The sequence below is a fragment of the Trichoplax adhaerens genome, genomic scaffold (assembly GCF_000150275.1).
Source record: "Trichoplax adhaerens TRIADscaffold_1 genomic scaffold, whole genome shotgun sequence".
NCBI classification, from domain to species: Eukaryota; Metazoa; Placozoa; class Uniplacotomia; order Trichoplacea; family Trichoplacidae; genus Trichoplax; species Trichoplax adhaerens.
In genome coordinates this window covers 12437360-12450504 of record NW_002060943.1, presented here as the reverse complement: position 1 = coordinate 12450504, position 13145 = coordinate 12437360, and the positions used below count along the sequence as shown (strand labels likewise).

The 13145-nt window shown below is 36.0% G+C and overlaps 2 protein-coding genes across 2 annotated transcripts; both read left to right on the top strand.

Annotated features, from left to right (window-relative positions):
* Positions 1-1350: 1350 nt before the first annotated feature.
* TRIADDRAFT_63589 (expressed hypothetical protein) lies at positions 1351-4521 on the top strand (the record flags this gene model as incomplete). The annotated part of the gene is made up of 10 exons (XM_002109050.1): positions 1351-1369; positions 1957-2011; positions 2347-2440; positions 2843-2907; positions 3003-3075; positions 3161-3228; positions 3350-3463; positions 3580-3628; positions 3751-3816; positions 3896-4521. 10 exons carry the CDS (start codon positions 1351-1353, stop codon positions 4058-4060), a joined length of 768 nt encoding a protein of 255 aa, XP_002109086.1. The 3' UTR covers positions 4061-4521.
* A 3213-nt stretch (positions 4522-7734) lies between these two features.
* On the top strand, positions 7735-9201 carry TRIADDRAFT_52755 (uncharacterized protein; the record flags this gene model as incomplete). The annotated part of the gene is made up of 4 exons (XM_002109049.1): positions 7735-7865; positions 8216-8394; positions 8587-8722; positions 8964-9201. The coding sequence occupies 4 exons, from the start codon at positions 7735-7737 to the stop codon at positions 9199-9201; spliced, it is 684 nt and encodes a 227-aa protein (XP_002109085.1).
* Positions 9202-13145: the final 3944 nt, after the last annotated feature.

The following is a 13145-nucleotide window of genomic DNA, read 5'->3' as shown; positions in this document are numbered from 1 at the left end:
ACTACAATAGTGTACAGCCGGGCAGGTATCTCCGGATGCAATCACTGTAATTAGCTCAGGAGTCGAAATAGTAAGCTACGGATAATACTAACAAGTGAATTGTAAAGATAAATTTTTCAAAATAATAATTCTATCTTGTAAATCGATTTACCTGTACTTCTTCTTATTATTAGGAATTTCTATACAAAAGATTTAACAAGATGATTTGAATAGTATATAATTATAATTTGTTCTTCAACTGTCGCCTACGACCACATCACGTTGAATACACCCGTTCTCGTCTGATCACGGAAGTTAAGCAACGTCGAGTGGGGTTAGTACTTAGATGGGTGACCGCTTGGGAATACCCCATGCCGTAGGCTCCCCTTCGTTTTTGTTTTCAATTATGGTAGTCACTTTCACTATACTCTACACTGTACTGTACTGTTTACTGATATTTTGTTGACAGCGATTTTGGTCTAATTACTTTATACACTTGATTTTAATTGAACCAATCCTACTTATAGTCCTATTGATATATTAAATTATAGACCTACGTATGGTATATTGATAGGGACTACTCATAATGGTATGCGTAAATGAAGAAAAAAAATAAGAAATCGTGCTATCTGACGCGATTTTGTTAGGCATATCAATATATATGTTTAATGTATCAGTAGGACAGCTTAAACGAAGTTGTACAAAACATATTGTGCAAAATAGCTAGGGCTAAGCTGCACCTCTACGCCTGTCCATAGTTTGGTTTCGACGCAAATCTGCTTGATGTTCTCTTTCTCCAAAAAGAATAAGAGGCGCGGACTGACGTACTGCGATACGCCTGCTATGGACTTAAATGAAGCTACATGTTCTACTTCATCAGCCAGCTTGGATAATCAATCGCTATATCAGAAATTCCATTTCTTTCTTCGTTTTATACAGCTGGCTTTTAGCGGCGATCTTCATGCTTGTGCAATTTAAAAAAAATTTTAGATTGAGGAGCCTACGGCATGAGGTATTCCCAAGCGGTCACCCATCTAAGTACTAACCTCACTCGACGTTGCTTAACTTCCGTGATCAGACGAGAACGGGTGTATTCAACGTGATGTGGTCGTAGGCGACAGCGAGTTTCGCAATTGTCTCTTTATACCATTAGTCACATGCAGGTACTGTAATTGTGTTTATAGTGGTCTCAGTACAGTACTGTACTGTACTGTCATCAATCATATGATCATCAGGAGAACTAAACCCAAGGCGACCTTAACCTAGCGTAACTTTCCGTTATACAGTTTACTAGACAAGCCTAAATATTTACCGCTCAAGTTCAGGTTATTGACATTGTTGTCATCGAAGAAGGGATTGAATAAGAAATAAATGGCGACTGTTGGAAAAAGTAAGTAGTTTTCCATCCTGTCTTCATATCGTCGATCTTGCTTGCAATGGCTGATTCATTTTTCAATCCTGTCAAAGCTGTTGATAGAAATGTTGATGAAACTTGGTAGTAAATGACGGGTTATTTTATGCTACTCCTTTTGCTAATAAACCAATTCAGGATGATGCGAGTCTGATTCTCCTTCATTACTACTACACCGATACGAAAGTATCAAAAATCGACTGTATTTTTTGGAACAGCAATATTAGCCTAAATTATCACCAATACTACAGTATGTAAGAATTAGACAAGCTGTATGAGTTGGAACAAAAATCGCTCAATCAGTGATTGCCAAATACTGTACAGAGTACAGTGTACGCTGTACAATAATTAATTTAATCAATTCTAAGTAGACATCGAGCGTTTCATCTTTTAGAACGAGATTACGCTTTTGCACGATTGATCTAAAGTATGCTAGTAGGATATTTGAATCAGTTGATACCCTCTTATTATCAATTATGACACAGTACTAAGATATATTTGTCTTTCTTGCCACCTAAAAATAATTCTGATGACTCGGACGATCTTGCCATAAACTTTCGATTTAGCCTTAGCAGCAATTCTGCTTTGCTGTTTGGTAGCAACTGCGACATCGTATAAGAGGTAAAGTTTTCTTATAGATCATTCTCTCGCATGCAGATTATTTAGAAATACGATAAAATATAAGAATTACTAATGGCCGAAATGTATTACTTACAGTATCTACTGTAGTGACATAGTTTTACTTAGGCAACAATTTATTTCCATTCAGCATAATGAGCTTACAATGGACATTTATATTTTTAAGTTTCCAGTAATTGTTGGTAATGGTACGATAATTATAAGACTGTATAGTCTAGGAGAAATGGATATAAAAATAACCTTTTAATTACTTTCGAGTTATCTATTATGATATGATATTGACAACGATGGTTTACTACTACTGCTGTTTGTTGTAGAAATACTTTGGTTAACAGGCACCATTCACACGATCATAGCTGGGATTATCTATTATTTGTAAGAGAATGGCCAGCTGTAGCATGTATGTCTCCGGTAAGATTACTAAATTAGTAGATATGGAATATGTTCGTTACAAGGTCGATTACATCATTACCAACCATGGAGCTATTATTAACGAATTAACTATCCATTGATACTGCAGTATGGCATCGTTTCACTGATATATATTGTCTTTCATGTAAAATTTCTAATCTCCATCAATGTCATCTATGAACCTAATGATTCGAAATGAGAATTTTAGATTTATAACGATGCTAAGAATTTGCACAGTATATTACTCCAATGTCAAACCGTCTAAATTTAAATTAAATGCTATCCAATTTGTATCATACAAATTCATCCTCTACAGTATCCATTCGATTACAACAGTATAGCAAACGCAATCATGCTTTATTAACTGGTTAACTTGTGCCTATATTTGTATCTATACGGCAGGATGCTCAGAGACATGACTGCTCTGTGCCGAACGTGGTTCATAATTGGACAATCCATGGATTATGGTTATTATTAATGCAATAAACTTTTCACGATGATGAAGTAGAAATAACCGCACCGATTTAATTATTTAGCTATGTCGCTCCTTTCTATCTTTTAGGCCGACTAAGGAACACACTGAAGGCCCTAATTACTGTAATGATGACGATAAATTCGATGTTAATAAAATAAAGGTATGACGTTTTCGAATTTTGTGGATTTGTGAAGTACCTTGGCACTGTTTCACGACTACTAATACTATTATCGTTGATGTGATAGAGTCTAATCCCTATGCTTGATCGATTTTGGCCGAATTTATACAGTGATGAAAGTCCTTCGTCATTTTGGTATTGATATTATAGATTTTGATTCAGTATTTCTTGTAGTGAAATAGAGCGGATAAAATGCAAATATTAGAGTTACCTTGTATCCATGTATATTTGTAATTTGAAAAAAATTAAATTAAAGGAAACACGAATGGACTAAGCATGGTACCTGTGCCATGAGTCTAGCAGCATTGGGAGATGAATTAAAATTCTTTTCGACAACACTGAAGCTCAACAAGAAGTTTAATATTGATAGGTTAGTTTAGAATTGTATTGACTGTTTTGTTGTCCTACCATTTCACGCTCATTAATTTCATTAATACCGATCTCGTAAGAATGACGTCTTTGTTACGTACAATTTATTCCTATTAGTGCACTTTATGATGCAAACATTGTTCCATCAGACAACCGGCAATACATGGTATGTTTCATTTTCCGTTGTTAACGCTTCCCTAGCCATATTTATGAGCAATCTTGCTATCTGCTTTATGCAATGATTATTAACAGTATACATGCAAAACTCTATGCTATACTCGTATTTAGTTGAGTGACATTAAACAAGCCATCGGGCAACAGTACAATACTGAACCAATTGTGGACTGCTTACAAGTTAGTTGGTTGTTAAATTTCTAGAGTAGATATGAAGAACTGTGCCAATTTTGTTAACTATTTTCTATGATGTTTTCAGGGTGATAATGGCCAGTATCTCTTCGACATACGCATTTGCATAGATAAGGAATTTCAGGCGCGTTCATGTGATGGAGGTAGCAGCCATGAGTGTGATGACAGCCAACCGATTAGGTTTCCACCGATTCATAATGGCACAGCTAAATTTATAAAAGGTTTACATTAATATAGATTTCCATTCGTAAGTGGCAAGGATATACTTTAGCAAAACGAACTTTTAGGCAGATGATTAAACTAATGACCTGGAAAGTTAAATGCCACTCCAGATTATAGTCGGCTTTCTCCATTTTAGCTTGGGAATCCTGTATTTTGATAATGTAACTAAAGCTTTTTAGAAATTAAGAAAGATATCAATCTGATACCTTCAACGTACAGTACTTGAACCTTGACTTAATTGTAATTCTTCACTCTTGACTTTAACGGCCTAAATTTTATCTGCCAGTTTATGATATTATATTGGTAGAACAACTTTATCACTCCAAAAAAAGTATTTCAGCTATTGAGTCCTAGAAATTTGAACTAGTTTTAAAATAATTCAACATAACGAAATTTGCATGCTGCTGTTCGTATAAGTGATTCAATAATAAATTGTATTTTTATAATGATAATTAATAAAAATTGCTATCGATGGCTTTGGCTACTTCATTGTGTGCAGCATGCATGTAATTTCAGTACATCTTACGACTCACAGTGACTTAATTTGTTGCTGATCAAGTGGCCAGTAGATTGAAACTGCAAAACATAACTAGTGGCGATGCTTGCTATTTCTTAACCGTTTCGGACGTAAGTAATGACTACTTACTGTATTCTAAATTACACCCACATTACATGTGTTACCATGAACACAATCCTACGAATAGATCGCTTAAACATAGAGTAAAAGCTGAAATGAATTCGTCTGCAATATGTGTTTACCTGCGATTATTGCCGATTACACTTCTTACTCATACATGTTAAAGGGCATGCATTTACGGCAGTAACGAAATCATTTAACCCAGCGATGTACTCTTTTTTTATATCAATTCCATTAATTCAAGGCAATATTGCAATATTTTCGTATTTTTAACTGATGGATAGAGAGAGTGCTAACTTGTAAAGAGATGTCAGAAATAGTTTGCAGGCTCAGTCTGATGATTATGCACTGTATCGATGTAAATCACATGATGGAAGGCTACCAGTATCCATTAGGCTGTACTATACTTCAACGAACGTATAGTATCATCCGCTTTTGGCTTGCTGTCAACATTGTCCCAATGCTGATACATGTTTTGCCTAATAAGCCTACAGCGTAGGCAGTCAACTTCAAAACAGCAATGGATGAAGGGCGTTCGATCCACGCATCCAGACTGTGGCAATTGCCAAGATAAAATTATATTTAACCTTATAGATTCAGCGTTATCTATTGATCTTTATTTATTTTATAAACCACTGACGCTTTTAATGCGCAATTTTAGCTTTACAGTAAGACAATAATAAAATTTCCACTATAAGAGGAAGAACAGTAATTGAAAGCACTTTTACATCAAAATTGGTTTATAACATCTATTAGTGATTAACGCCAACATTCTTGCCGGGGCCCTTGAACCTTGTACATTCTTCAACAAATGCTAAAATCGTCAATAAAGAATAAGATTATACGTACGTTACATTCCGAATGGACAATCATTTCCTTATGCATGGCCTACTAATGCATCTAAATTTATTACATTACCTGAATTAGCTCTCATTTCGTCTGTTCCATGCAGGATACGTAAGGAGAAAAAAAATCAGAGCAGTGAATTCTTTAGCAGTATTGCATGATAATTATAACTCGTTGCTCGAGCTGCTAATAGCATTTTTTATAAATTACGCTGACATCAATATCGCAAGGGCTAATTATAATTCGTCTGTTTCGAGGAACTAATGAGAAAGGTCATACCGAGTCTATTGAAAGTGCATTATATACGATCTTCATGCAAGAACGTCGGGATTCGAAATTTGTTTCAAACTGTCATAGTGTACTGTATATCATTATTACAAGTCTATCATCTTCACTTTTATGGTATAGCAGATGATAAAACTATTGGATATTACGGTATTCTTGAATGTCCAGTTTCGACTTGCAAGTTCACAACTGGACAGGCATCTTGAAGAAATTAGCATACTGTAGACGATATTATGGAATTTCTATAAAGTTGATTATTCACTAACATACTCGTTGGGTTAGGATGTAAGTTACATATCTCCAGCAATAATATCTTATAGCACGACACGTCAATGCTAAGTTGAGGATAAGTAGATTAGCAGTTAACTTTATGAAACAAACTTAGCTGCACCAGCCTGTTGTCATGAGCGTCATGAAGACAACATGGCGGCTGGCCTTAGCAGAACATATGCGTATTTGAAAAATTGTCAAAGTGCAAAGATTGTAAACCTACCAGTCTGTGGAATTTTACTAATCATATAGCCAGAGACAGCAAAGCCAAACAAGATTGTTCTCAACGGCTTGAGATGGGGCCATATACCACGAAAGTGGTTGGTTACCATTCCGGTCAAACGCGCAAACATTTTTCTACTACTGTACTGCCCCCAAAAAATGCATGAAGACCATCAAGAGCCTGACAACAATGTCACTTTCAACATTCCTACTCTATCATGAACTAGCTCAACGACAGTGCAATGTATTTATTCCTTTCTATCATTTACTACTGATCCAGCAAAGAATCATAAACTCAACGAAGATTTGAATTATAATGATAGGAGTTTAGTATTACCTTTTGTGAGGAGCCTAGTGGTTTTCAAGATGGCCGTACGACGGTGCTGAGAAAATGGACAAGGTCGTTGTTGTCTCTGCGCATGACTAATTGCATCATGTGATGGTTCGGCGAGTGCAAAGCGTGCAGTACTGTAATGGACTATAGTAGAAACCTGAACGTTGGTATGGAGCAGTATACTGTCCTAATAGCATGTTGTCCAGTGTAAGGCAAGATTAGCAGGACGAGGGATAACTTGACTTCTTTTCTCATCGATTGCATGCTAAATACTTCATTTAGTACCGTGACCTATATATCAATGAAGCTTGTTTCATTGCTCATTAGCAAATTATTTTGCTTAAAGTATATATGTAGTCTTGATTCAGTCTTTAGCCAGCTATTATGCATCATAGCCGAAATTCGGGCTATAGCCGTAACCTGGAAGACCGCTATTTCAGCATGGCTCGTATACTAGTTGCATCGATCGTACTGTACAACGTAACAGTGACTGATGGTTGGTATTTGAAATTTCCCCCAAAAATAAAAAACTCAATAATACAGTCGAAATTAATTAAAAAACATCGAGTACCCATTGCTCAAGGTTGTCATGATCTGTATGCATGCAACTTTATCCTATTCCGAGTAAATGCCTTTCAAATTGAAAGTCTTCATGACGGGCTATGGCTGAACACTGAACAGTATCCAACCATAATCTAGGGCTCGCCACGCCCAAGAAACGTCTGTAACCGATCCGGAAACGTGACTTACAGTACAGTGTACTGTACAGTACATTACGCAGGCTTGTAATACAGTACTGTACCCTTATCGATACGTACAGTATGTACAGTACTGTACTGTACTGTACTGTACTGAAATCTTGATAGTAAAGCAACAACTGATCTGGTACAAGCCGTGGTACGTCACGGTATCACTGGTAACGTTTCAACTTGCTTTTGCGGTCGTCGTTACGGCAGGTCAAGCGCTTAATAGGGGTCATCGGTCGAGGGTAACACGATATCCTTGTCAGTCAGCACTTGGTGACTGAACCATCGTTGGTTACGTGGTCGCGGCTGTTCAAATCGATCATCGTGCGTTCAACGAGTCCAACATGAAGGCAAAAGTCAATATTCGGGTGGAATATGAGGGTTCCTGTTCCATCATAGTTATGGATGCTGGAGAAAATCGTATTAATGATGATTTCGTAAAGCAATTCCACGCTGCTCTGGACGAAGTTGAAAAGTAAGTGACTTTGACTTCAATAAACAAACAGCTACAGGATCAGCTGTGGGCCCGGTCTGGACCACAACGGGTCCAATGATTTGAAACACTTCAATAGACGAGTAGGGTATCATCCACAGGTGATACTAGAGGTGTGCCCACTTGATGCAGTAGTACATGATCAATTTCATCGGATTGCAGTTACTTTATTATTGACTCTGGGGTGGATCTCATGGTTGATCGTTAACTATGCAATCCATTTTCAATGGAGGAGCATGCAAGATCGCGATATGCAAATGGAGACAGCATTCTTGATAGGATCGTTTTCTTTTTAAACCAATAACCCTTTTTTTTTATCGTTGTTGAGCTAGAAATGATGATGCCAAGGTCTTAATAACCACTGGAACTGGCAAATATTATTCAAATGGCCTGGATCTCGATTGGTTAAAAGATCAGACTGCCCAGCGAATGACTGAACTTCGGTTTACATTAAACAATTTACTAGCTAGGATCTTGACATTCAAATTGCCGACAATTGCTGCTGCTAACGGTTCGTTTACGTAAGAAACAGACAGCATATAATATGAGTCTATTGGTCAAAGAATCGTCTGCAATACTGGCAGTCAATACACATTTGATGTTGAAATATGATAGATTGAATTTTCAATTGTTGACAATATCCTGTTTTCATACCACGATATAAACATGCTTATTTCGGTGTAATGAATCTTCCAAATTGCAGGACATTGCTTTGCTGGTGGAGGACTGTTATTTCTTGCTCATGACTATCGTATTATGAGAAAGGAGAGAGGCTGGTTTTGTTTACCTGAAATACATCTAAAGATGACATTTCCTCCGTTTTGGACTCAAATTTATAGGTAAGGCATCTTCAGCAGTAACTCTTTTTGCAACGTTCTACTCTCAATATCCAATATCAGGCCTAATCATCATCAAGTCATGCCTTAGTTAGAACAGTAAAGCCAGATTGGCTGTGTTCATGATTGACACGCTTATTTTATGGAATGGCAGACTGGTATTGATTTAGCCTGATGAATATCGCATAACTTGAACGATTTATTCTTTCAAATCGATTGAACAATCCTGTTGAACCCTTTCTAGGTACAGAATTAGCGATAAAAATGTTCTACGAGATATTGTATACCTTGGCAAACGATTCACCGCCGATGAAGCAGTCAAAAGTAAATTTGTAGATTTGGCCATACCGGGCGACCAGCTCCTTAAATCTGCAATTCAATTCGGTGAGAAACAATTAGCCAAAGCTAATTTATCACCGGAAGTCCTCCATTCCTTAAAATTGGACATGTTTGAATCGGAGCTCAAATACTCCAAATTATAAATGTTAATGTCTTTTACTGTGTGTAAGGACTCTGCATATGCTTTTCCGACATCAGCTTGTGTAAATGAGTTGAAAGAAAATCGCATAGGGATGAATGACAGTAAAGCCTGACATTACTGTCATACCGTATTCCCGAAAGCATTCCGTTGACGAATTAATACTTGCTTGCTGGCTATCGTCCGTGTACATCTACAATACATGGATTTAGTTGTAATAAATACAATACTAACTTAGCTAACTCTGCTTGGTGTCATTGCCATATCTCATCTTTACACCCGACATATCTGCTGTGCTTTACTACAATCATGAAGAATTTTACTATTCTGATGTGCTTGAAAACCAACATAGTCATGTCGTTATAACTTAACATCATATATGAGCTTATAATACGTTTTATTACTCGGTATTGACATCTTCTACAGTTATCTTTTAGATATATATATCGTATTTAGATGTACAGTAATTGATTTAGTAGGCATAAAAGATTTCATAAAAACAATCAATTTAGATTTCAATTGTCCAGTAATTATAGTTCTATCCATTCATTTATACAATATTATGTTTTTAGCCCTATAGAGCGTCACTTGAGTTGTACCATTTCCCTCATCTTTAATTAGCCTCTTCATGATTGATTCGACGTCTACTCTCGTACTGTCACAAGGATTAAAATTGAATCAATCATAAGTTAACTTAAATCTTGTATAACTAGACACGCAGCATCAGAACAGACGATATGATTGGAAATATTGAAAATCATACTGAACTGTAGAGCGTTCTGCGTGCAATGAAAGCGAATTCATTTTATGGTACAACAGCATATGCAACGTGCTATCCCAATAGAAACTTATGCAGTACATTGCCTCTAGTAGACACGCATTCAATGCTAGTTTTATATCAGTATTTGCCAAAGAATTTTGCTACTGGATGCTATGATAAAGATAAAATTGAATAAAAGTATGCATATTGTTTATTGACACCATTAAATGATACCTATGACCTCATTGACTGAAAATAGAAAGTAAAGCAAGCAATTTACATCATTTGCAATAAGGTTCGGGCTATATCTATATGGCAATCACTTAATTATTGAATAATAAGTTGACAGTTCCTTTCGTGTGAGTGAGCAGCTAACTGTTGATGTATGAATAGCTTTTCAATTACTATATGAAACAAATACGCACTATCGAGCGCCAATATTAAAATTTTGCTACTTTTTCTGTAATTCGCGTAGATCGATATCGTCAATTACAGTATATGCAATAAATATATTGCCAGGAGCCGTAATGATATTATTAAAATAATAAAGCATGATATCGTAATCTACAGTATGCAATGGAGTGTTTATATTTTCAGACGACCTTCGGCAAATACTCCTCGCTCTTTACTGTCTGCCGTACAGGAATAATATTCTACATATGCATTTAGAGTTTATGCTGCTAGTATTAGTAATTTATACTACGTACCAATTCAAATATCAATCGCTCTTCCTCCTTTTCCTCTATTGCATGTTTTCGATAGAGTTAGGGACTAGATTTGGGTATGAATGTACTGCTGAATTACAATTAAGGTATTTATTATGGAAACTATGAAAAAAGGAATTAAGCAGTCCCTGGCAGGATATCAATTTTGGTGTTCGAGCGGACTCAGGCATCATGAATTGGCGTACTGGAGTGTATACCAGCATTTAGACAATAGTTTGAGTAAGTCGGTCTTCGAGATAGAGTAAAATTTCATTTTCTGCTTGAAACTTCTCGGGATCGGGGCGCAAAAAAACTGCAAATGAAGGTCGCTAGTCTTAAGTAGTGTTCAGCTTGTTCGCCTTTATTGATGCCGTTTGCAACAAGCGAAATGGTGTCTTGCGGGTTTGTCCATATTTGATGGTTATAATTGCTGCAAATTATGACGATTGATTAAAGTACTGCAAGAAAATGCTTATCCTGGTATCAATAGAGTCAAAATTGTAGATAGAATGCTATACAGTAATCAAGATGCGTCTATTTTCTCACCGAGGTCCAACAATAAACGATATTTAGTGAACATAGAAGAGATTCTCGACAATAATTTTCAAGATTAATTAAAAAGAGGAAGGCAGAATCATTATGAGGAGAATGTAGGCTTTTTCAGCATTTCTAGCTGTAACACGTACGTTTTCGTTTCACACCATTGCAGTAATCTAGTCAACGTTAAAGTAAGTATGGTGAAATTATCAATTCTACTTTATTCGTTTTACAGTATATCATCCAACATTCGTAAATCTCTAAACCAACCGGAAGATCTACCATTTTATTGCTATGTTAATTAAAATATCTCATTTAAATTGTTGTTTGCTCCAGTAGCTTATTAGATATTAATGTTTATTAATAAGTACTTGTTATTGCCAAGGTATCAGAAAGTTCAATTCTGTTGACGTGTCGGAGCTAACACGCTTAGTCAGTAAACATTAATTAATAACACCTTATACTAGGATATGTATGCTGCTATACAGTGTAAGACGCTATGTCAAGCATATTCACAAGTACACCATCGGCGTAGGCCGAGACTATAAAAGCCGAGCACTAGCTTAGCTGCTCAGTTCCATTTAGTCACTTGCAGGATCACTTGACTATTATTGCTAAGGATATTCTCACGTTTGTCTTTGGTACATTTTACGATTAAGATTAACGTTAATAAATTGAAGTATTTAAACCTATTACTCATTAGTAGTTTATTTGTGTAGTTGAGAATGAGTTCAACTACGATAGAACCGTAAGTTAGTTGGGAACACGAGTACTAGTAAAGATAGTGATTAAGACCAGTTTTCTAGTTACAATGGAAAATTGTAACAATAGTCTATAGATATACTTGTAGATATGCCGCATTGAAGGCTTATGTAAGGTATACGAGTATATCAAGTTATCTATCACTTGGTTCATGAAAGAAATGAAAGTATTCGATAAACCAGCTTCCTTATTTTTTCATACTCGAAGTCACCGAGCAATCGTCAATCAATAATTATAAGACAGCTTGATGGAAACCTAGCTAAATAATAGCGTATGTTTTAGTACAAATAAGACCTATTTATCGCAGCGAACTCCTCGAAGCAATGGCAAAAATGCCCGTATAAATGCCGCTTTTTTAACCTAACTGGCAGTGCAACGATTGGTTGTTGTCGATCGTTTGTATTCGCTGCAAGGAAAAGTAAGGGAAATGCCAACGGTTTGAACAAGACATTGACAGCACTTGGCTATTCGCTAATTGCTACAGAACATCACAATTTCAACTAAAGAAACCGATAGGTTGGTGTTTGCACTCTGTAGTACTGGCTGCTAGTAAAAAGCTTACTTTCTAGTAATTCATAGTACGATATTGCAGTTCATATAGGCCGCTATTAAATACACCCACAAAATCTTTTTCATCCTGTATTAAATATTTTTACTGGTACGGAAAACTATGCAAGAAATCGATATCATGTGCGTATTTTATCAAGAATATTATCAACGCTGGTTTATGAATTAATTGTAATTATGGTCAATACAGAATTTAGACACTGCGAGATCAAATACCCCAATCATTCAAACTTAATATACGTATCCTAATTAGACCTGACTTCTAATTCATTGATATCATTGTTATGCGCTAAGAAAAAGACGAATTAAATAAGTTGGATTCTTCTAAGTAGCTGCTTTAAAGTACTATTCAAAGATACCAGCTATCATTTTGCAGTAAAATCTTACATGGATCTTGACTGGTAATTTTAACTGGCTAGTGTGTTTGTTTAAGCAGTAAAATATTAAATTTCTAAGCTTCCTAGCTAGGTTTACAGCCTTCCGCTAAGCTTTATTATCAATTATTCATGAATCCCGTAATGTTTTGAAACTAATGGAAGGAATATAAAAATAGCACTATGTTAACAGGGTGGGATTGATATACCTAGCTGGTAGAATCAGCACTGAAATAACGTCAAA